The 22974-nt window shown below is 47.1% G+C and overlaps 1 protein-coding gene across 1 annotated transcript in view; it reads left to right on the top strand.

The window, feature by feature from the left end:
• Window positions 1-4189: 4189 nt before the first annotated feature.
• Window positions 4190-22974, top strand: part of MFSD2B (major facilitator superfamily domain containing 2B) — a 93816-nt gene continuing 75031 nt past the window's right edge. The window contains exon 1 of the mRNA XM_040348520.1: window positions 4190-4279. Within this exon, the coding sequence (XP_040204454.1) occupies window positions 4196-4279 (84 nt within the window). The 5' untranslated portion in view covers window positions 4190-4195. The remainder of the gene's footprint in view (window positions 4280-22974) is intronic.

The raw sequence follows: 22974 nt of genomic DNA, 5'->3' as shown, positions 1-22974 counted from the left end.
CAAATGCAGCCTCACCAGCGCCCATCAAATACAGGCTCACCAGAGCCCATCAAATGCAGCCCCACCAGCACCCATCAAATGCAGCCCCACCAGCACCCATCAAATGCAGCCCCACCAGCACCCATCAAATGCAGCCCCACCAGCACCCATCAAATGCAGCCCCACCAGCACCAATCAGATGCAGCCCCACCAGCACCCATCGAATGCAGCCCCACCAGCACCCATCAAATGCAGCCCCACCAGCACCCATCAAATGCAGCCTCACCAGCACCCATCAAATACAGGCTCACCAGAGCCCATCAAATGCAGCCCCACCAGCACCCATCAAATGCAGCCCCACCAGCACCCATCAAATGCAGCCCCACCAGCACCCATCAAATGCAGCCTCACCAGCGCCCATCAAATGCAGCCTCACCAGCGCCCATCAAATGCAGCCTCACCAGCGCCCATCAAATACAGGCTCACCAGAGCCCATCAAATGCAGCCCCACCAGCACCCATCAAATGCAGCCCCACCAGCACCCATCAAATACAGGCTCACCAGAGCCCATCAAATGCAGCCCCACCAGCACCCATCAAATGCAGCCCCACCAGCACCCATCAAATGCAGCCCCACCAGCACCCATCAAATGCAGCCTCACCAGCGCCCATCAAATGCAGCCTCACCAGCGCCCATCAAATGCAGCCTCACCAGCGCCCATCAAATGCAGCCTCACCAGCACCCATCAAATGCAGCCCCACCAGCGCCCATCAAATGCAGCCCCACCAGCACCCATCAAATGCAGCCTCACCAGCACCCATCAAATGCAGCCTCACCAGCACCCATCAAATACAGGCTCACCAGCACCCATCAATTGCAGCCCCACCAGCACCCATCAAATACAGCCCCACCAGCACCCATCAAATGCAGCCCCACCAGCACCCATCAAATGCAGCCCCACCCGCACCCATCAAATGCAGCCCCACCAGCACCCATCAAATGCAGCCTCACCAGCACCCATCAAATACAGGCTCACCAGCACCCATCAAATGCAGCCCCACCAGCACCCATCAAATGCAGCCCCACCAGCACCCATCAAATGCAGCCCCACCAGCACCCATCAAATGCAGCCTCACCAGCACCCATCAAATGCAGCCCCACCAGCGCCCATCAAATACAGGCTCACCAGAGCCCATCAAATGCAGCCCCACCAGCACCCATCAAATGCAGCCCCACCAGCACCCATCAAATACAGGCTCACCAGAGCCCATCAAATGCAGCCCCACCAGCACCCATCAAATGCAGCCCCACCAGCACCCATCAAATGCAGCCCCACCAGCACCCATCAAATGCAGCCTCACCAGCGCCCATCAAATGCAGCCTCACCAGCGCCCATCAAATGCAGCCTCACCAGCACCCATCAAATGCAGCCCCACCAGCGCCCATCAAATGCAGCCCCACCAGCACCCATCAAATGCAGCCTCACCAGCACCCATCAAATGCAGCCTCACCAGCACCCATCAAATACAGGCTCACCAGCACCCATCAATTGCAGCCCCACCAGCACCCATCAAATACAGCCCCACCAGCACCCATCAAATGCAGCCCCACCAGCACCCATCAAATGCAGCCCCACCCGCACCCATCAAATGCAGCCCCACCAGCACCCATCAAATGCAGCCTCACCAGCACCCATCAAATACAGGCTCACCAGCACCCATCAAATGCAGCCCCACCAGCACCCATCAAATGCAGCCCCACCAGCACCCATCAAATGCAGCCCCACCAGCACCCATCAAATGCAGCCTCACCAGCACCCATCAAATGCAGCCCCACCAGCACCCATCAAATGCAGCCTCACCAGCACCCATCAAATGGAGCCCCACCAGCACCCATCAAATGGAGCCCCACCAGCACCCATCAAATACAGGCTCACCAGAGCCCATCAAATGCAGCCCCACCAGCACCCATCAAATGCAGCCCCACCAGCACCCATCAAATGGAGCCCCACCAGCACCCATCAAATGGAGCCCCACCAGCACCCATCAAATGGAGCCCCACCAGCACCCATCAAATGCAGCCCCACCAGCACCCATCAAATGGAGCAGCAGCTTTCTGCTAATACTGAGACTAAGGCCTGGTACACACGATAGGATTGATCCGCGGATACGGTCCGCCGGACCTTATCTGCGGATAAATCCTCTGCGGATTTTAATCCGATGGAGTGTACACACCATCGGATCGAAATCCGCGCCGAATTCCCATCGCGGTGACGTGTCGCGCCGTCGCCGCGATGATGGCTCGGCGACGTGCGCGACGCTGTCATATAAGGATATCCACGCATGCGTCGAATCATTACGACGCATGCGAGGGATGGGTTCGGACGGATCGATCCGTTGAGTCTGTACAGACCACCGGATCGATCCGCTGGTTCCGATTCCAGCGGATAGATTTGTAAGCATGTCTACAAATTTTTATCTGCTGGAAATCGGAAATATCCGCGGATAAATATCCGCTGGAACGTACACACCAGGGGATCTATCCGCCTACACACGATCGTGAATAAAAAAATGCTCTAGCAAAGCGCGGTGACGTACAACGCGTACAACGGCACTATAAAGGGGAAGTTCCATGCGGATAGCGCCACCCTTTGGGCTGCTTTTGCTGATTTTGTGTTAGTAAAAGACGATTTTGCGCTTTTTTGTCTGTTACAGCGTGATGAATGTGCTTACTCCATTACGAACGCTAGTTTTACCAGAACGAGCGCTCCCGTCTCATAACTTGCTTCTGAGCATGCGCGTTTTTTTCACGTCGTTAAAGCCCACACACGACCATTTTTTACGACGTTAAAAACGACAACGTTAAAAACGACGTGAGATTTTTAATGCCCATTTTTTACATCGTGAAAAAGGCTCTGGAGCCCACACACGATCGTTTTTAATGACATAAAAAAAAAACATAATTTTTTACAACCCGAAAAACGGTCGTGTGTACGCGGCATTAGTTGCTCATTACCTGTATAGAAGACACCTGGGAGCCAGAAGTCTTGCTGATTGATAGGGGATTTAATACTTATTTCACTCATTAAAATACAAATCAATTTATAACTTTTTTGAAATGAGTTTTTCTGGATCTTTTTGTTGGGTTACTTTCTCTCACTGGTAAAATAAACCTACCATTAACCTGCCTGGCGGTCTTCCCGAGTCTGACACGGGGTTAGATTTTCCTGCTGCGAGCGGTAACCCCGTGTCAGTCACGGGCTTGCCTCGCTAGATCCACAGGCACAAGTTACTTACCTTGTCCCTGGATCCAGCGATGCCACCGCGCTGTGTGAGCGAGTGGGACCTCGCTCGATTCACACAGTGCCTCCGTGTGACGCCGATCTCCGTTCCCTGCGACGTTACGACGCACGGGGACGGAGAACGGCGCCAAATTCAAAAAAGTAAACAAACACCTTACATACAGTATACTGTAATCTTATAGATTACAGTACTGTATGTAAAAAAAACACACCCCCCCTGTCCCTAGTGGTCTGTCCTGTGTCATGCATGTCATTTTATATAATAAAAACGTTTCTTTCTCCCTGTAAACTGTAGATTGTCCATAGCAACCAAAAGTGTCCCTTTATGTCAAAAATAGTTTTAGATCAGCTAAAAAACAGCGATAATAAATTATAATCACTTGCAGAATTGTGCGATAGCGATTTGTGGGGAAATTCGTCATAAAAAAAAAAAAATAATGACAGCAACAATTCTGCAACTGAGCAAATTTCAGTGATTTTGATTTGATTACATTATTGAATAATTTTTATTATAATTATATTATTATTTGTTATAATTATTTATAATTATTTATTATATTATAATTTATAATTTTGTTTTTAAAAAAATGTCATACCCGGGATGCCTATTAGAAGCTTGTTTGGTCAGATTTAAGTGAGTTATTTCTAAAAATTACAGACCTACAATATAAAACGCCAAATTTCCTTGCAAATAATGGTACCGCTTTTAGCATGTTTTTTCTGACAGAATCATACCGCCAGGGAGGTTAAAATGATAGACTGATCATTTCTTTGTCAGTGGGCACGTATCCAAAATCAGCAGGGGGTCAAATACTATTTCCCCCTCACTGTATGGGAAGCAGTGCTGACATCTACTGCCCGCCCCCTAGTGGCTGCACCCAGCGCTGGCTGCACACAGCACACAGTGCCACTGACATGGAAGAAGGAGCGCTGGAGCCCCGGCTCAGCTCACTGACAGCCAACTGCAAGAGGGGCAGCAACCAATCAGCACAGCGCCAGGTGAGTGCCAGGTGTACCAGGGGCCATCTCATGGTGTCTGCAGGTAGTTTTCTTATTACAGTACATGGCATTAGAATATTCCACATAATAGATCATAGGCTCTTCCAGTACACACATACATTGTATAGATGTCATGTCCAGCATTGTGTACAGCACTGTGTACAGACACATACCGACCTAGTGGACATATTAAATGTACTGTACATCTATATTGTATCATTGTCTATTTATATTAATACATTTGTATTTTATCCCTTTCTATATATTAAAAAAATCTATATTTTATCTCTGTCTATATACTAAAAAAAATCTATATTTTATCTCTGTCTATATATTAAAAAAAATCTATATTTTATCTCTGTCTATATATTAAAAAAATCTATATTTTATCTCTGTCTATATATTAAAAAATCTATATTTTATCCCTCTCTATATATTAATGCATCCATATTTTATCCCTGTTTATATATCTATACATCTATATTTTATCCCTGTCTATATATTAATGCATCCATATTTTATCCCTGTTTATATATCTATACATCTATATTTTATCCCTGTTTATATATCTATACATCTATATTTTATCCCTGTCTATATATTAATGCATCCATATTTTATCCCTGTTTATATATCTATACATCTATATTTTATCCCTGTCTATATATTAATGCATCCATATTTTATCCCTGTTTATATATCTATACATCTATATTTTATCCCTGTCTATATATTAATTCATCTATATTTTTTATCCCTTTCTATATATTAATACATCTATATTGTATCCCTGTTTAAATATTGATACATCTATATTTTATTGATCTATATATTAAAGCGGATGTGCGCTCAATTTTTTTTATTAAAAGCCAGCAGCTACAAATACTGCAGCTGCTGACTTTTAATATTAGGACACTTACCTGTCCTGGAGTCCAGCGGCGTCCGCAGCAGAGGACGAGCGATCGCTTGTCAACCTGCTGCTCCCCCCTCCATCCACGGTGAGGAAACCAGGAAGTGAAGTGCTCTGGCTTCACTGCCCGGTTCCCTACGGCGCGTGCGCGAGTCGCGCTGCGCCCGCCGATTGGCTCCCGCTGTGTGCTGGGAGCCGAGGAGTGTTCCCAGCATACAACGGGGGACGGACAGGATGTCAGGAAAAAACCTGTCTTTTGCCCGTGTCATGTGGCCGGAAGTGGGTGCAAATACCTGTCTGTAGACAGGTATCTGCACCCCCCTCCCCCTGAAAGGTGTCAAATGTGACACCGGAGGGGGGGAGGGTGCCGATCAGCGCGACTTCACTTTAGGATGGAGATCCGCTTTAATATAACTATATTGTATTCCTTTTTATCTATTATTACACCTATATTGTATGACTGTCTATGTGTTGATACATTTATATTTTATCCCTGTTTATATATTGATACATCTATATTTTGTTTTAATATAACTATCTTTTATTCCTTTCTATTTATTCTAACACCTATATTGTATCACTATCTATGTTTTGATACATTTATATTTTATCCCTGTTTATATATTGATACATCTATATTGTATCACTGTGTATATATTGAAAGATCTATATTTTATCACTGTCTATATATTGAAAGATCTATATTTTATCACTGTCTTTATATTGAAAGATCTATATTTTATCCTTGTTTATATATTAATACATCTATATTGTAACCCTGTTTATTCACTTGACCACCAGGCACGTAAACCCACTTAATAACCAGACCAATTTTCAGCTTTCGGTGCTCTCACAATTTGAATGACAATTACTCAGTCATACAACATTGTACCCAAATGAAATTTTCGTCCTTTTTTTCACACAAATAGAGCTTTCTTTTGGTGGTATTTAATCACCGTTGGGTTTTTTTTTTTTGCGCTATAAGAGAAAAAAGACTGAAAATTCTGTAAAAAAAATGAATTTTTCTTTGTTTCTGTTATAAAATTTAGCAAATTTAGTATTTTTTCTTTATTCTTTTGCATAATGTGAAAGATGAAGTTACGCCGAGTAAATAGATACTCAACATGTCACCCTTCAAAATTGCACACGCTCGTGGAATGGCGCCAAACTTCGCTTCTTAAAAATACCCATAGGCAACGTTGCAGAGTATTGTGGGGTATTGCAGAGTATTGTGGGGTATTGCAGAGTATTGTGGGGTATTGCAGAGTATTGCACAGGGTATTGTGTATTGCACAGTATGGGCAGGGATAGCTGAGCATGTAGGGATGGATGGATGGCTGGATCTGTGACAGCATTTGTCACAGATCCAGCCCACAGCACTCGTGCTGCATCGGCTCTCTCCCCTCTACTCTCACACTGTACCGTTCGGTACAGAGAGGGGAGGGAGGAACCGACGTCATCACATGACGCCGGTTTGTTTACAAGTGATCGCTCCGTCATTGGACGGAGCGATCACGTGGTAAACCGCCGCTATCAGCGGCGATTTAGTGTGATGCGCCGTGTCCTCCGGACCCGGCGGTCACGGACATTCCCGTGTGCGCGCCCCAGGGGGCGCGTGGGAGCGCGATTCTGGGAGGACGTCCATGGACGTCCTCCCAGAGTTAAGGAACCTCCTTGTAGACGTCTTTCGTCTATAGGGCGGTGACTAAGTGGTTAAATATTGATACATCTATATTTTATTAATGTCTATTTATTAATATAACTATATTTTATTCCCTTCTATCTTATTACATCTATACTGTATCACTGTCTATATATTGACACATCTGTATCTTAACCTTGTTTATATATTAATACACCTATATTTTATTAATGTTATTATATTGATGCACCTATACTTTATTACTGTCTATATATTGTTACATCTATAGTTTATCACTGTCTATATAACTGTACATCATCTTCTGTGCTTTGCTGTAAAGGGTAACTCCTGCTTTAAACACTTTTGATTGATGCAAGCCATGTATACAGTGGCGGTGCGTCCATAAGGGAGCACGGGCGCCGCCCCCTCTCTCCAGCCACCCCCTCTATGACCAATAGATAGATTCATGCATAGCATGAATCTATCCATGGCCGCCGCTGCCACCCCCTATTCAAGTACCCAGCCCCTTTTTGGGTCCTGGGCACCAAAATTACAGCGGCTGGGTGTGTTTTTAAAGCCATAGGCCCTAATAGGTGTCAAAAATGGTGACCGTGGAGCGCCATGCTTGGTGCTCGCAGTTCACCCAGGTGTGTTTGAATAGTGAATGAATTTTTGCTTTCTTAACACTCAACCGCCTCTCCGCCAATCAAGTGCTCGGGTCTGTTACCCCGTCACCTGAATGGCGTCAAATGACAAGTGCTGTCACTGGACGCCTATTTGCTTATAGGAGAGGATGGAAGGAGAGAACGGGAGAGCCCCTCCTTACATCAGGGTCCCCAGAGAACTTCCCTACTTACATCAGGGTCCCCAGAGCCCCCTTCTTACACCAGGGTCACCAGAGAGCCCCTTTCCTTACACCAGGGTTCCCAGAGGGCCCCACCTTATATCAGGGTCCCCAGAGGGCCCCTCCTTACATCAGGGTCCCCAGAGAGCCTCCCCTTTACATCAGGGTCCCCAGAGAGCCCCTCTTACATCAGGGTCCCCAGAGAACTTCCCTACTTACATCAGGGTCCCCAGAGCCCCCTCCTTACACCAGGGTCACCAGAGAGCCCCTTTCCTTACACCAGGGTTCCCAGAGGGCCCCTCCTTACATCAGGGTCCCCAGAGGGCCCCTCCTTACATCAGGGTCCCCAGAGAGCCCCCCCTTTACATCAGGGTCCCCAGAGAGCCCCCCTTACATGAGGGTCCCCAGAGAGCCCCCCTTACATGAGGGTCCCCAGAGAGTCCCTCCTTACATCAGGGTCCCCAGAGAACTTCCCTACTTACATCCGGGTCCCCAGAGCCCCCTCCTTACACCAGGGTCACCAGAGAGCCCCTTTCCTTACACCAGGGTTCCCAGAGGGCCCCTCCTTACATCAGGATCCCCAGAGGGCCCCTCCTTACATAAGGGTCCCCAGAGAGCCTCCCCTTTACATCAGGGTCCCCAGAGAGCCCGCCTTACATCAGGGTCCCCAGAGAGCCCCCCTTACATCAGGGTCCCCAGAGAGCCCGCCTTACACCAGTGTGCCCAGAGAGCCCAAGCCTTACATCAGGGTCCCCAGAGAGCCTCCCCTTACAGCAGGGTCCACAAAGAACCCCCCCTTACATCAGGGCCCCCTTACATCAGAGTCCCCAGACAGCTGCCTCCCCCCTTACAGAGGTTCCCCTGTACCTGACTGGTCTCCACTGTGTACCTCCTACCCCCAGCACATCTCTGGACACCCCACCTAGGGGGAGGTGTGAGGCACCAGAGAAATACTGTATTCGTTTTATTGTCCTGCCTGACAGGGCTGCACTGTGTGCCAGAGTTGTGTAAATCACAAGAATGGATGGACAGAAATACAATTCTTTGGGCCGGTACAAATAAGGAAACAAATCCTTATATTTATTAGATCTGTTTAATTGGCAGTCAGCCTGGAGTCCAGCTTTAAAACAAGGTAGGCTCAAGCAAGAAACGAATTTTGGATGTCTGGCTAAAGCAGGTCTTAGATATCTCAAATTTCTGCTAATTCCTGGTGAATCTGCTGAAATTCCAGCCATGGGTGGCCTAGCAAGCAACTCCCAACCCCACAGGAGTTGATTAAAAATTGACTGAGCTGTGTGGAAAATTATCGTCTGAACACTGAGGTCCGGTTCACAACATGCCTGCACATGAATCGCACAGAACGCGCTTTTAAATGGACTAAAATCGCACTGCATAAAAAGTAATGCATGTACTCTTTAACCACTTCAACACCAGGCACTTTCGCCCCTTCCTGCCCGGGACAGTTTTCAGGTTTTAGCGCTGTCACACCTTGAATGACAATTGCGCGGTCATGCAACACTGTACCCAAACTAAATTTTTATCATTTTCTTCCCACACATAGAGATTTATTTTGGTGGGGTTTGATCACCTCGGGGGTTTTTATTTTTTGCTAAACAAACAAAAAAGACCACATTTTTTGATAAAAAATGTTTCTTAGTTTCTGTCATAAAATTATATTTTCCCCATTCACTGATGAGCACTGATGAGGTGGCGCTGATGAGGTGGCACTGATAAGGTGGCACTGATGGGCACTGATGAGTATGCACTGATATGTAGAATTGATGGGCACTGATACGTGGCACTGATGGGCCCCATTAGGCAGCACTGATATGCAGCACTGATGGGCACTGACAGGCGGCTGTGATGGGCACTGACAGGTGGCACTGATAGGTGGCACCGATGGGCAGCACTGATGATGTGGTACTGATTGGTTACTGACAGGTGTTACTGCTGGGCACTGTGGTGGGCTCTGATTGGCACTGTGGTGGGCACAGATTGGCACTTTATTGGGCACTGGCAGGGGGTTATGATGGGGCACGGACAGGGCACTGATTAGCAGCTTATTTTTACAATTGATGGGGGCTGTGCTGATAATCAATGTGCTGATTATCAGTACAGACCCCCCTCTGACAGAGAGAGCCGCCGATCGGCTCTCCCTGTCAGCGCGAACCAAGGAATGACGTTTACCAGCACTTCCTGGTTCACGCTGTGATCAGCTGTGATTGGTCGCAGCTGATCACGTGGTAAGAAGCCTCTGTCAGAGGCTTCATACCACAATCGGAGATGCGGTGTGTCAGACTGACATGCTGCACTCGCGATTGCCGCTCTGCGCACCCCCAGGGGCGCGCGCCGGCATGTTGTCCTGCTGGACGTCATATGACGCCCAGTCAGGATAACAGAACCACTTCCCGGCCATGATTCTGCATACGGTGGGCAGGAAGTGGTTAAAATGCACTGTAACTAGATACTGGATCGCATAGTACAAAAGATCATTAACTTTCTATTGACACCCGCTGCAAATGATGTGCATTTTGCATGCAGTCTGAAATGCATGTTATTGTGCGATACATGCTCAGGCGTGGTGTGAACCGGCTCTGACTGCATCCTGTCAGATGTATCATACTATCAGAAGTATCATCCTATCAGATGTATCATCCTATCAGAAGTATCATCCTGTCAGATGTATCATCCTGTCAGAAGTATCATACTATCAGAAGTATCATCCTATCAGATGTATCATCCTGTCAGGAGTATCATCCTATCAGATGTATCATACTATCAGATGTATCATCCTATCAGTAGTATCATCCTGTCAGATGTATCATACTATCAGAAGTATCATCCTGTCAGATGTATCATCCTATCAGAAGTATCATCCTGTCAGATGTATCATCCTGTCAGATGTATCATCCTGTCAGAAGTATCATCCTATCAGATGTATCATCCTGTCAGATGTATCATACTATCAGAAGTATCATCCTGTCAGATGTATCATCCTATCAGATGTATCATCCTGTCAGAAGTATCATCCTGTCAGATGTATCATCCTATCAGAAGTATCATCCTATCAGAAGTATCATCCTGTCAGATGTATCATCCTGTCAGATGTATCATCCTGTCAGAAGTATCATCCTATCAGATGTATCATCCTGTCAGATGTATCATACTATCAGAAGTATCATCCTGTCAGATGTATCATCCTATCAGATGTATCATCCTGTCAGAAGTATCATCCGGTCAGATGTATCATCCTATCAGAAGTATCATCCTGTCAGATGTATCATACTATCAGAAGTATCATCCTGTCAGATGTATCATCCTGTCAGAAGTATCATCCTGTCAGATGTATCATCCTATCAGAAGTATCATCCTGTCAGATGTATCATACTATCAGATGTATCATACTATCAGAAGTATCATCCTGTCAGATGTATCATCCTATCAGATGTATAATCCTGTCAGAAGTATCATCCTATCAGATGTAGTCACTGTTTCGCAGTGGTATTGTATTCAGGCAGCTGCAGGGGCCCCAACTGCTGAATACCATAGCCAGTAGTGGAGATTCCTCCATCCAGGATAACAAAATGAAATCCATTGTTTTTCTTTTATTCAGCCCATGAGTCGAAAAGAGAGCCATGAATGGTTACCTTATGCCCTGTACACACGACCAGACCTTTGTCCGACTAAATTCACATCGGAATCCCGACGGAATTCCATCGGAGGAAAAGAGAACATGTTCTCTATGTAATCTCCGATGGAATTCATTGGAATTTTCAATGGAATTTCTCCGATGGGGCATACACACGGTCGGAATTTCCGATGGAAAAAGTCAGTCGGACGTTTTCCATCGGAAATTCCGATCGTGTGTACGAGGCCTTAAAGACACCTTTCACACTGGGGCCACCCATGTTTTTACTGCTGTTTAAACTGCGCTTTTGGGCTGCTAGTGGGGCTCCTTTAACCCCAAAGAAGGGTTAAAAATGCCTGCAGCGCTTCTGAATCGCTTTTTAAGCGTTTTGGAAGCTCTGCCCATTCATTTCAATAGGCAGGGGTTTTGGGAGCAGTTCCTATGGAACACGTTCTGTAGTGCAAATCTGCAAAATGCAAAAAGCATCAAAAATGCATAGGTGTGAAAGGGGTCTTAGGGAATGTTGGTAGCCCCCTAGCTCCACAAATGGAGAAAACATTGTTTGCAGGCTGTATACTGAGATCAGAAAAGTTCTGCCAGTAGGTGACCAAAAACATAAATAAGGGCTCGTTCATACACGTGCCAGCCCTTGCTGATCCTCAAAAGTGATCCACAGACCTCAGTGCATCGCTTTTACAGGTGATTAGGAGGCCTGCTTTACCTCTGAAAATGCAGACCCACTGCGCTGCAACCGCGGGCATTGTGCGCACTTTGCAGGGTGCAGGGTGGTTGTGGTGCAGCCCCATTCACATTTATAGGCTGCCAAATGTGACATTGCTGTTAAATATTTGCCATACCTGCAAACAGAGCAGTGCAGCCACACCACGTTCAGGTAGGTGGGTGGTAAAACTGCAACTCAACCAGCTGCTTTTACCATCTCCTAGCTGCACGCCTGAATGAGCCCTAAGGCAAGAGAGTGAAACTGCATTGTGCATTTGCAGAAATTATAGTAGACTATTAATATAAAGAGGAATTTTATAAATAAATTACATAGGTAGGTAGCTCAGTGGGTAGGTCATTGCCATTTTGCCCCCTGACAGGGGTCCTGTCACTTTCCAGGTTTCCCTTTATATAGTCCCGGCCTTTGTAATGCCCCTTGTTTAGCATTTCAGGGAAATGACAAGTTGCACAGTTTTGTTGACAGTGTAACATTTCAGAGCGGTGGATGGAAAGTCTGCAGGACGGATGTAAGTTTGCTTAGTAAGACCCACAGCCGAGGATTCTGGGAAATGCACTGCTGCAGATAACTCCAGATCTTCCCTTATCTGACAGCTGCAGCCTGGCACACTAAAGGATCCTGCGTGTCTATTTCTGTCATTTAACCACTTAGATCTTCATGGGGACGACCGATAAACTATGAGTACTACGCAGGACCATTTCCAGCTGCACCCGCAGTTTATTCAAAAACACGTGTGAAGTATGAGGCTACATGTGTCATGAATAGTGACAGAGAACCTGATAGATTTTTATTGCTGTCTGTGTCCCCGATGAGAGAATGATTCTCTTTATTCCTCTCATTGTCTACTTTTACCAGGATAATAGAAAATCTGAAATGTTACTTTTCACTGGAAATAATGCCGCATACACACGATCGGGTTTCTCGGCGGTGAAAAAACACAACCGAGAAACCAGACGGGAAAACCGAGGACCGGCTTGGTCCCTTTTCCCCGTGTACACAAGGCCGGTTTTCCCGACATGTTTTCCCTTGGTCGAGAAAACCGGCCGTGTGTAGGCTCCACCGCAGTGTTTCCCCTATGGGAAAACTGCAGAGGAAATAAATGCCGCGATTCACGACGAGAAAAATGAAAACATGTTCTAAATTTTCTTGTCGTTTTCTGCGGTTTTCTTGTGGGGAAAACTGCTGGAGAGCTTAGGCCTCGTACACACGGCCGAGGAACTCGATGTGCCAAACACATCGAGTTCCTCGGCCAGTTCAGCACTGAAGCCGCCGAGGAGCTCGGCGGGCCGAGAGCTCCCATAGAACAATGAGGAAATAGAGAACATGTTCTCTATTTCCTCGTCGAGCTCCTCGTCGGCTTCCTCGGCCGAAAGTGTACACACGACCAGTTTCCTCGGCAGAATTCAGCCAGAAACTCGGTCGGAAGCTGAATTCTGCCGAGGAAACTGGTCGTGTGTACGGGGCCTTACACGCGGCCGGTTTTCTCGTCCAAGAGAAAACATGACAGTTTTCCCAACGAGAAAACTGATCGTGTGTACGCGGCATAAGAGGTGAGGATAAATCTTTCAATGGTCATACCTGTTCTGGTGACAACTGTCTAGGGCCTGTTTCATACGTGCTTCAGCTTGTATAAGAGCAGCGTGAACAGCAAGCTTTGACAACGATATATAAATTGTTATATTCAACGCTTAGGTTTGAATTATGCTTCAATTAAAGCTCCCATATTGAAGGTTTTTTAGGCCCTTGAGGCACTATTTCATCCACTGATGCCAACAATGGGGCATAATCCTTCCCCCACTTACTCCATCCAATGAAGGGGCACAATTCCTCCCAGTGACACCAATGATAGGGCACAACTTCTCCCAATGACACCAATGATAGGCAGTGGTGGCCTGTCCTTTAGGGGCGCATGGGCGCCACCCCCGCATCCATGTGTCGGCCCCCCTGATCTACATACAGGGCACCAGACTATGGATTCCAAAGGGGGGGGGGGTGTATGTTGAAGCATCTAATTAGAGGATCTAATAGGCTTCAAAAAAGGGTGTGCTTGGGTCGCAGAGCACTGCGCCCCAATCCCATCCAGTTGTGTGTCAATTTTCACACTAAATCTCCTCCCTGCCAATCAGGAAGCGGGTCTTGAGCCAAAACATCAGGTGATCCTATTGTACACCTAGGACGAGGAGAGAGGAGACAGAGAGGCCATTGCCTGCCCCCCCGCCATGCTGGAGGACACCGCAGGAGGAGAGGAAGGGAGAGGAGACGAAGAGGATCTGCAGCCCGCCACTCGCCACTGTCTGCCATGTTGGAGGACACCGTAGCCACAGGAGGGGAGAGGAGACAGAGAGGAGCCGCAGCCTGCCACCGTCCATCATGCTGGAAGACAACGGGGTCACAGGAGGAGAAGAGATGGTGAGGACACCGGAGCCACAGCCTGCCCCCACCACCTAAATGGGGTAAGTGCCTGACCGATTGGCAGAATCGGTATACAGCAGTCACATGACACAGCTCTTTCCCAGCCTGTCTGCAGGAAAACATAAGCAGGAGGAGCTTCTTTTCCTCTGCTGCTGGTCACATGTTAAAAAACAAAACAAACAGCCTTTGGAATACCGATAGAAATATATATTTAAAATCAGATATTTATTATTTTCTGGACATACAGTAACATGGTGTGGGTGGATTTATGCCAGTCACAGGCTGGGTCATGTCCCTTCAGCCTGTGTCTTAGAATAAGAGGGAGGTGAAGCCTCCATGAATCTTCATGTAATATCCTACCCCCATTGTGTTTAGCTGGTAAGTAGGCATGGAGGAGGAGGGAGGGAGTGGGCTGCCATTTACCACTGTGTATATGCCCATGTGTGACTCTATAGTCACATAGGCTGCTCAGATATGATAGGAAGGAAATGCTCAGCATAGAAACTGAAAACTGAGCATGTGCAGAGTTGCCACCACAGCTGCGAAATCCCTAGCTGAATTGGGGACATGAACAGAAGGTGAAATAGAGAGCAGCAGAAACAACCAGGTTTTTATCAGAATACAGAAAACAAATCTCATAGTGAGTGATTATGAACAGGATGTAATTAACCATTTATTGATAGTTGTTTATGATGTGGGTTTAGTGACAGAAAGGGTGAATCTACCTAACGGAGCCACAGACAGCAATAAAAACCTGACATGGCTTATAACTCCTCTCCACTATATCTAAAACAAAAAAAGTTTTGCCTTTAAGTTGTACTTTAGCATATTTTTGCAGACTATACCTATTTAAGTTAATAATGTCTGAAGTTTGTAAATTATTTTTATATTATATTATTATATGTTCAGTAACGAAGCATAAAAGCAAGACATGCCTTGTAAATGTATTTTTTTATATATATATTTTGTATGTGAAGGTAACAGCAAGTAAAGTAGGTAATGTTTTATTTATGACTGTCGGCAGTTGGAAATAATGACAGAGTTGCCTTTCAATATGCGGAACTGAACTTTGGTCTTGGTGAGACGTGGAGCACAGCCAATACCTGAACAATCTAGAGTAGCTGGTTCAGGGCAGGTTTGGTGTTTGGGTGATGGCGGGTCAGTCCAGTAAGGTTCCTCCGGCATGAATGGCGCACCCCCTTGGACCTCCATGTGTCACAGTCAGGGGTCAGGCTCAGAGACCAATAGCTATAGCAGTTCAGGGGCTCCTACTGACCAGCTGGATAAGTGAACAAGCAGATCATCCTGGAGGATGACATAGGCTAACCCAAGGTGCAGGGTTTAAGTACTAATCGGTGTTCCCCAAAGCTCCTGATGGTGAAGATGGGTTTTGCTGCATGTTAGTACCAGGTCGCGGCCCTCAGGATCCTCCCACCAGGAGGGGAGCAAACCGGGTTCCAGTAGCAGATGTAGTAGGAAGGGATCAAGCAGAAGCATAGTCAGTAAGCAAGCCAAAGGTCAGTAACAAGTGGTTGCAGGTTGGGATCAAGCATAACAGTAGTTGAGGGACAAGCCAGAGGTTGGCAATGAGTAGTAGTGAAGACACAGATGTTATTAATAGTGACGAGAGCAAGATATTGGCAGGAAAGAGCACAGTAATCTGGCAAACAGGAAGTGCAGAGATGGGGCTTAAAGCAATATAAAAGGCTTTTCTTTTTATCTTAAAAAACAAACATGTCATACTTACCGGCTCTGTGTAGCCGCTCTGCACAGAGCAACCCTGATCCTCCTCTGCCGGCACTCTTAAAGTGGAGGTTCACCGGCAAAAAATTTTTTAAGATTAGATTGATGCTCATTTTGTTTAGGGGAATCGGCTAGTTTTTTTTTAAAACGAAGCAGTACTTACCGTTTTAAAGAGCGATCTTCTCCGCCGCTTCCGGGTATGGGTCTTCGGGTCTGGGCGTTCCTTCTTGATTGACAGGCTTCCGACAGGCTTCCGACAGTCGCATCTATTGCGTTACGAGTACCCGAAATAAGCCGAACGTCGGTGTGGCTCTATACGGTGCCTGCGCACCGACGTTCGGCTACTTTCGGAAAATCGTGACGCGATAGATGCGATCGTCGGAAGCCTGTCAATCAAGAAGGAACGCCCAGACCCGAAGACCATACCCGGAAGCGGCAGAGAAGATCGCTCTCTAAAACGGTAAGTACTGCTTCGTTTTTAAAAAAACTAGCCGATTCCCCTTGACAAAATGAGCCTCAATCTAATCTTAAACATTTTTTTTTGCGGGTGAACCTCCACTGCCTGCCAAGTGTTTCCAGAGCAAGCAGCTTGCAATAGGAACACCCAAGCAAGCCACACCCTCTCTCTCCTGATTGGCTCAGTGACTGTGATTTACAGCAGCAGGAGCCAATGGCTCTTGCTGCTGTTTCAGCCAATGAGGAGACAGAGTCCCAGGAGAGCCAAGGCACTTGTGCACATCGCTGGATTGAGATGTGGCTCAGGTAAGTATTGGGAGGGGGGGAGTGGGGGGCCGCTGCACAGAGGAGTTTTAAATACACGAAGGTAAAAAACATTGAGCCTTTAGAACCATTTTAAATCAGGAAGTTCATGGGAGGAGAAAAGAGTTCCAGATTACTGAGAATCAAGACATAAGGCTAGGTTGGCTACTCTATGCTATCAGGCAGGGAGCTGTCCAGCATTCCATGTGGCTCAGCGAGAAGAGTTAGGCCGGGTACACACGAACAAACATGTATGGTGAAAGCGGTCCGTCGGACCGTTTTCACCATACATGTCTGCCAGAGGGCTTCTGTACGATGGTTGTACACACCATCGTACAGAAGTCCGCGCGTAAACAATACGCGGGGCGTGTCCGCGTCGTCGCCGCGACGATGACGCGGCGATGACGCGGAGATGTGGGCGGGCCTGCCATTTAAAGGCTTCCACGCATGCGTCAAAGTCATTCGACGCATGCGAGGGACGGCTAGCGCCTGGACATGTACGGTAGGTCTGTACTGACGACCGTACATGTCCGAGCGGGCAGGATTCCAGCGGACGGTTTTAAAACACGTCCAGGAATATTTGCCCGCTGGGAAAAGGCCCGGCGGGCAAATGTTTGCTGGAATTCGGCCCGCTCGCGCCCACACACGACCGAACATGTATGCTGAAACTGGCCCGCGGACCAGTTTCAGCATACATGTTTGGTCGTGTGTACGGGGCCTTACTGCCAGACAGCAGAGGTCCAGGCCCTGACACTGTATCACATGCGCCTCAGGAATGGAATGTTACCTTCCCAGGGCCTGAACCTGGAACCATGGGTGAAACAAAACCTGAACGTGTTTAGAGCAAAGCTGGCCCTTGCAAAGCTGCAGTTGTGGGCCCCCTATCTGGTCGCTGGTTTAATGAACCGGGAACCAGGGGGTCCTCTAGCAAGCATTCTAAGAGTAAAATTCCTCTCATGAATGGCCTGCTGTGCCTATGTAGAATCATAATGTAACTCAGATTTTGTACCTAAGAAAGAAATTCTGCTACAAATCAGTGATACATGTGTCCAATGCTCCTAAGTACAATGTTGCAATTTCCTGCTACTATTTTTTGTGTATGACTGAAAGTGAACCTGGAACTAGAAAAGGTTACTAGTCACTCAGGGTCTGTTCTGTTCTGCAGGCAGTTCTAACAAACGCCATTTCATAAAGCTGTGTTAAGCCCCAGCCTGGAGGCATCCATCTAGGTCCAGGGTTGCTCATCCATCCCTAACCGTATGTAACCGCTGATTTAGTCCTATTCAAGCGGTATTAAACCTAAAAATATTTTCTTAGGCCGGCCATACACAGCAAGTTTTCTTTCTTGCAACAACGGGTTGCAGTAAAGAAATTTGCTTTATTCCCCCCATCAACACAGACAATGTTAATGTGGGAATCCCTCCTGTCGGGCCATTGTCTTCTCCTGGCGGGGAAGCCGCTGGGAGATGAGAGTGATTATTGCTAGCGGCTATAGCACCTGCTAGAGCTCTTCACAGGCAAAACCTGGCATGCTGGTTGTACCCAAGTTGATTGATTGGGTACCGGAAATACCAGTAAGATTACTTAAAGTGGAGGTTCACCCGAAAAGTTAATTTTTAACCTTAGATTGATGTTTATTTTGTCAAGGGGAATCGGGTAGTTTTTTTTAAATCGAAGCTGTACTTACCGTTTTAGAGAGCGATCTTCTCCGCCGCTTCCGGGTATGGTCTTCGGGACTGGGCGTTCCTATTTGATTGACAGGCTTCCGACAGGCTTCCGACGGTCGCATACATCGCATCGCGATTTTCCGAAAGTAGCCGAACGTCGGTGCGCAGGCGCCGTATAGAGCCGCACCGACGTTCGGCTTCTTTCGGCTACTCGTGACGCGATGTATGCGACCGTCAGAAGCCTGTCGGAAGCTTGTCAATCAAATAGGAACGCCCAGACCCGAAGACCATACCCGGAAGCGGCGGAGAAGATCGCTCTCTAAAACGGTAAGTACTGCTTCGATTTTAAAAAAACTACCCGATTCCCCTAGACAAAATGAGCATCAATCTAATGTTAAAAAAATTTTTTCGGATGAACTCCCGCTTTAATTGCTATGTAATCTGTCATGTTCTTTTTGTCTATTTTTGTTTTTTGATATGATATGTTTTTATATGATCATCTCATGTTTGAATGATCAAATAGTTTTATCTACAACAATAAATACAATTTTGATTCTATATTTGTGTGATTGTTGCCTAAAAAGTCCCAATTAAGGGAGGGTTCTCTTTTTCAATCAACTTGGTACATTCAGCCTGCCCAAACCAAAATTTCTGCTGAACCGGCCAAGATTCGAACTGTGTATGGCTTGCCTTAGATGTGATGGCTGCATTAGTCTTCTTTAAAGGGGTGGTTCACCCTAAAAACTACTTTTTCTTATTCCACTGCCCCCCCACATTACAATGCGATTAAGGCTCTTATTATTTTTTTCATGCTGTACATACCTTAGTACAGCATATTCACCCGTGCATCCGGGTTGCGAGTCCCGCGGGAGTGGGCGTACCTCACATGCTGGTGATTGACGTTTTGCCCAAAAACGAGCTCCCCCCCGTCGCGTAAGCCGCGTCACGGTTGGCGAAAGGAGCCGAACGGCGAGTCGGCGCTATACTGCGCATGCGCATCGCCGTTCGGCTCCTTTCGCCAATTGTGACGCGGCTTACGCGACGGGGGGGAGCTCGTTTTTGGGCAAAACGTCAATCACACACATGTGAGGAATGCCCACTCCCGCGGGACTCGCAACCTGGATGCACGGGTGAATATGCTGTACTAAGGTATGTACAGCATGGAAAAAATAATAAGAGCCTTAATCGGATTGTAATGTGGGGGGGCAGTGGAATTAGAAAAAGTAGTTTTTAGGGTGAACCACCGCTTTAAAGATGTTGTAATACCTTTACAACCACTTTAACCACTTGCTTACTAGGCACATATACCCCCTTTCTGCCCAGGCGAAATTTCAGCTTTCAGCACTGTTACATGACAATTGCACGGTCGTGCGACGAGGCTGCCAAACAAAATTGACGTCCTTTTTTCCCCCCACAAATAGAGCTTTCTTATGGTGGTATTTGATCACCTCTGCGTTTTTATTTTTTTGCACTATAAACAAAAATAGAGCGACAATTTTGAAAAAAAAAACACAATATTTTTTACTTTTGCTATAATAAATATCTATTTAAAAAAAAAATGATTTTTTTTCTCAGTTTAGGCCAATACGTATTCTTCTACATATTTTTGGTAAAAAAAAATCGCAATAAGCATATAGTGATTGGTTTGCGCAAATGTTATAGCGCCTACGAAATAGGGGATAGAATTATGACTTTTTTTTATTTATTTGCTATAAATATGCACTGATTACTGTATAAATGTGACTGGCAGGGAAGGGGTTAACACTAGGGGGCAATCAAGGGGTTAAATGTGTTCCCTAGGGAGTGATTCTTACTGTGGGGGGAGGAGACTGACTGGGGGAAGTGACCGATGGGTGTCCCTATGTACAAGGGACACACCATCGGTCTCCTCTCCCTGACAGGAGGTGGATCTCTGTGTTTACACACAGAGCTCCACGTCCCTGCTCTGTCACTGCCAATCGCGGGTGCCTGGCGGACATCGTGGCCGCCAGGCAGGCTCATCGGCATCTGAGTGACGCGGTGGGTGCGCATGCCCCCCAGCGGCCATATAATGACGGCCTCACGGCATTTTAGAGCCATCTTGTGGCCGAAAAAACTCGATCTGTGGATGGGAAGTGGTTAAACTACAGGCAAGCCTATAATTTGGCTTACCTGTAGCTGCAGTGGATATCTCCTAAACCTGCACGGTTTAGGAGATATCCCTGTATTCGCATGTGCCGAAGTCATTCGGCACATGCACACTTAAGCCAACTGAAGCAATGGCACGTACGTGCCGTTGCTTCAGTTGTATTGTGCCGTTCCTGGCGGCTCCCGAACGCATGTGTGGGAGTGACATCATCACGGCTCTGGCCAATCACAGCGCCGGAGCCACGATACCCGGAAGTAACCTCCGGGTTAGATGTCGCCAGCCGGAGGGGGAGACGAGGACGACTGCGGGGGCTTCGTTCTCGGGTAAGTAATTCATAATGAGCTAGTATGCTATGCATACTGGCTCATTATGCCTTTATCTTGCAGGGTGTTTTTTTTTTATCAGGAGGGTTTACAACCACTTTAAGGCCTGGTTCACACCTATGCATTTTTTAGCGCATCTTCAGTTTCCTATGGATGTAGTTCACAGCTGTGGATTTTATGGAAAGGACCAGGGACCTTTTTCTGGTTTTTGGTTCCATAGACTTCAATGGATGAAAAGCGTGTAATGAAAAACGCAAAGTGCACCTGCAATATGCAAACTGCAACCTGCATAGGTGTGAATCAGGCCCTATAAGCTTTCTTTCCTTTATTTTCACCTGGTGATCTGGTAAGTCTGTTGTTTTTCAACAGAACAAGCTGTCATACAGATGTAGCAGTTCAGAGGGCTAAAGCAAACCATTTACCACTGATTGGGGTGCTTACAATGGTCAGCTTGTATTATTTTTGTAAAAAAATTATCTCAAAAGGATAAAAAAAAATGCTTATCAAGTGTTAGCTGGAGTCTGGCTTAAATGTGTTAGGCCCCGTACACACGACCGAGGAACTCGACGTGCCAAACACATCGAGTTCCTCGTCGAGTTCAGTGTGGAAGCCGCCGAGGAGCTCGGCGGGCCGACTTTCCTCATTGAACAACATGTTCTCTTTTCGGCCCGACGAGTTCCTCGACGGGTTCCTCGCTGAAAAGTGTACACACGACCGAGTTTCTCGCCAGAATCCAGCTCCGACCGAGTTTCTGGCTGAATTCTGCTGAGAAACTCAGTCGTGTGTACGGGGCCTCAGTGTATCCAATTCTGCTAGAGCACAGGTGTCAAACACAGGGGCCAGATTCAGGTACAGTGGGCGTATCTCTGCGGCGTAACGTATCCGATTTACGTTACGCCACCGCAAGCCTGTAAAGTTGCAGCGGCGTAGCGTAAATCACCCGGCGGAATTCAAATTCGGCGGGTAGGGGGCGTGTATCATTTAAATGAAGCGCGTCCCCGCGCTGAACGAACTGCGCATGCGCCGTCTGTAAAATATCCCAGTGTGCATTGCTCCAAATGACGTCGCAAGGACGTCATTGCTTTCGACGTGAACGTAAATTACGTCCAGCCGTATTCGCGAACGACTTACACAAACGACGTAAAAATTCAAAACTCGGTGCGGGAACGACGGCCATACTTAACATTAGCTACGCCTCATATAGCAGGGGTAACTATACGCCGGAAAAGGCCGAACGCAAACGACATAAAAAAAAAGCGCCGGGCGGTCATTCGTTTCTGAATCGGCGTAAATCCTAATTTGCATATTCCTCTCGTAAAACATACGGAAGCGCCACCTAGCGGCCAGCCTGAAATTGCAGCCTAAGATCCGACGGTGTAAGACACTTACACCTGGCGGATCTTAGGGATATCTATGCGTAACTGATTCTATGAATCAGTCGCATAGATACGACCGAGCGCACTCAGAGATACGACGGCGTATCAGGAGATACGCCGTCGTATCTCTTTCTGAATCTGGCCCAAGGCCTGCAGGCCGAATCCGGCCCTCCAGACCATTTCATGTGGCCCTCACACCCCACTTGTCTCCGCCCCCACCTGGTCTCAGCAGTCAGCAACAGAGAGAACAGGACTCATCCACCAGATCCTGCACTTCTCTTTCCAGCCCCCCTGGCAGCAGCACAAGGCAAGGGGGTGAACTGATGTAAGGGATATGGGGGAATGCTCGACTTCTGGTGGTGGGGGGGCTCTTGTCACCTGATGTAAGGGGGGTGGGGTGCTTACACAACTATCCCTTTGAGGGCAACCATAATGCTGATGCGGCCCGCAAGGAAATGGAGTTTGACACCCCTGTGCTGGAGCATCTAACACCCCCTCCCCCCACACTAACAATTCTGCTGTCC

The sequence above is a fragment of the Rana temporaria genome, chromosome 4, assembly GCF_905171775.1.
Source record: "Rana temporaria chromosome 4, aRanTem1.1, whole genome shotgun sequence".
Lineage (NCBI taxonomy): Eukaryota > Metazoa > Chordata > Amphibia > Anura > Ranidae > Rana > Rana temporaria.
The sequence above is the reverse complement of the archived record's forward strand: the minus strand, read 5'-3'. Positions and strand labels throughout refer to the sequence as shown.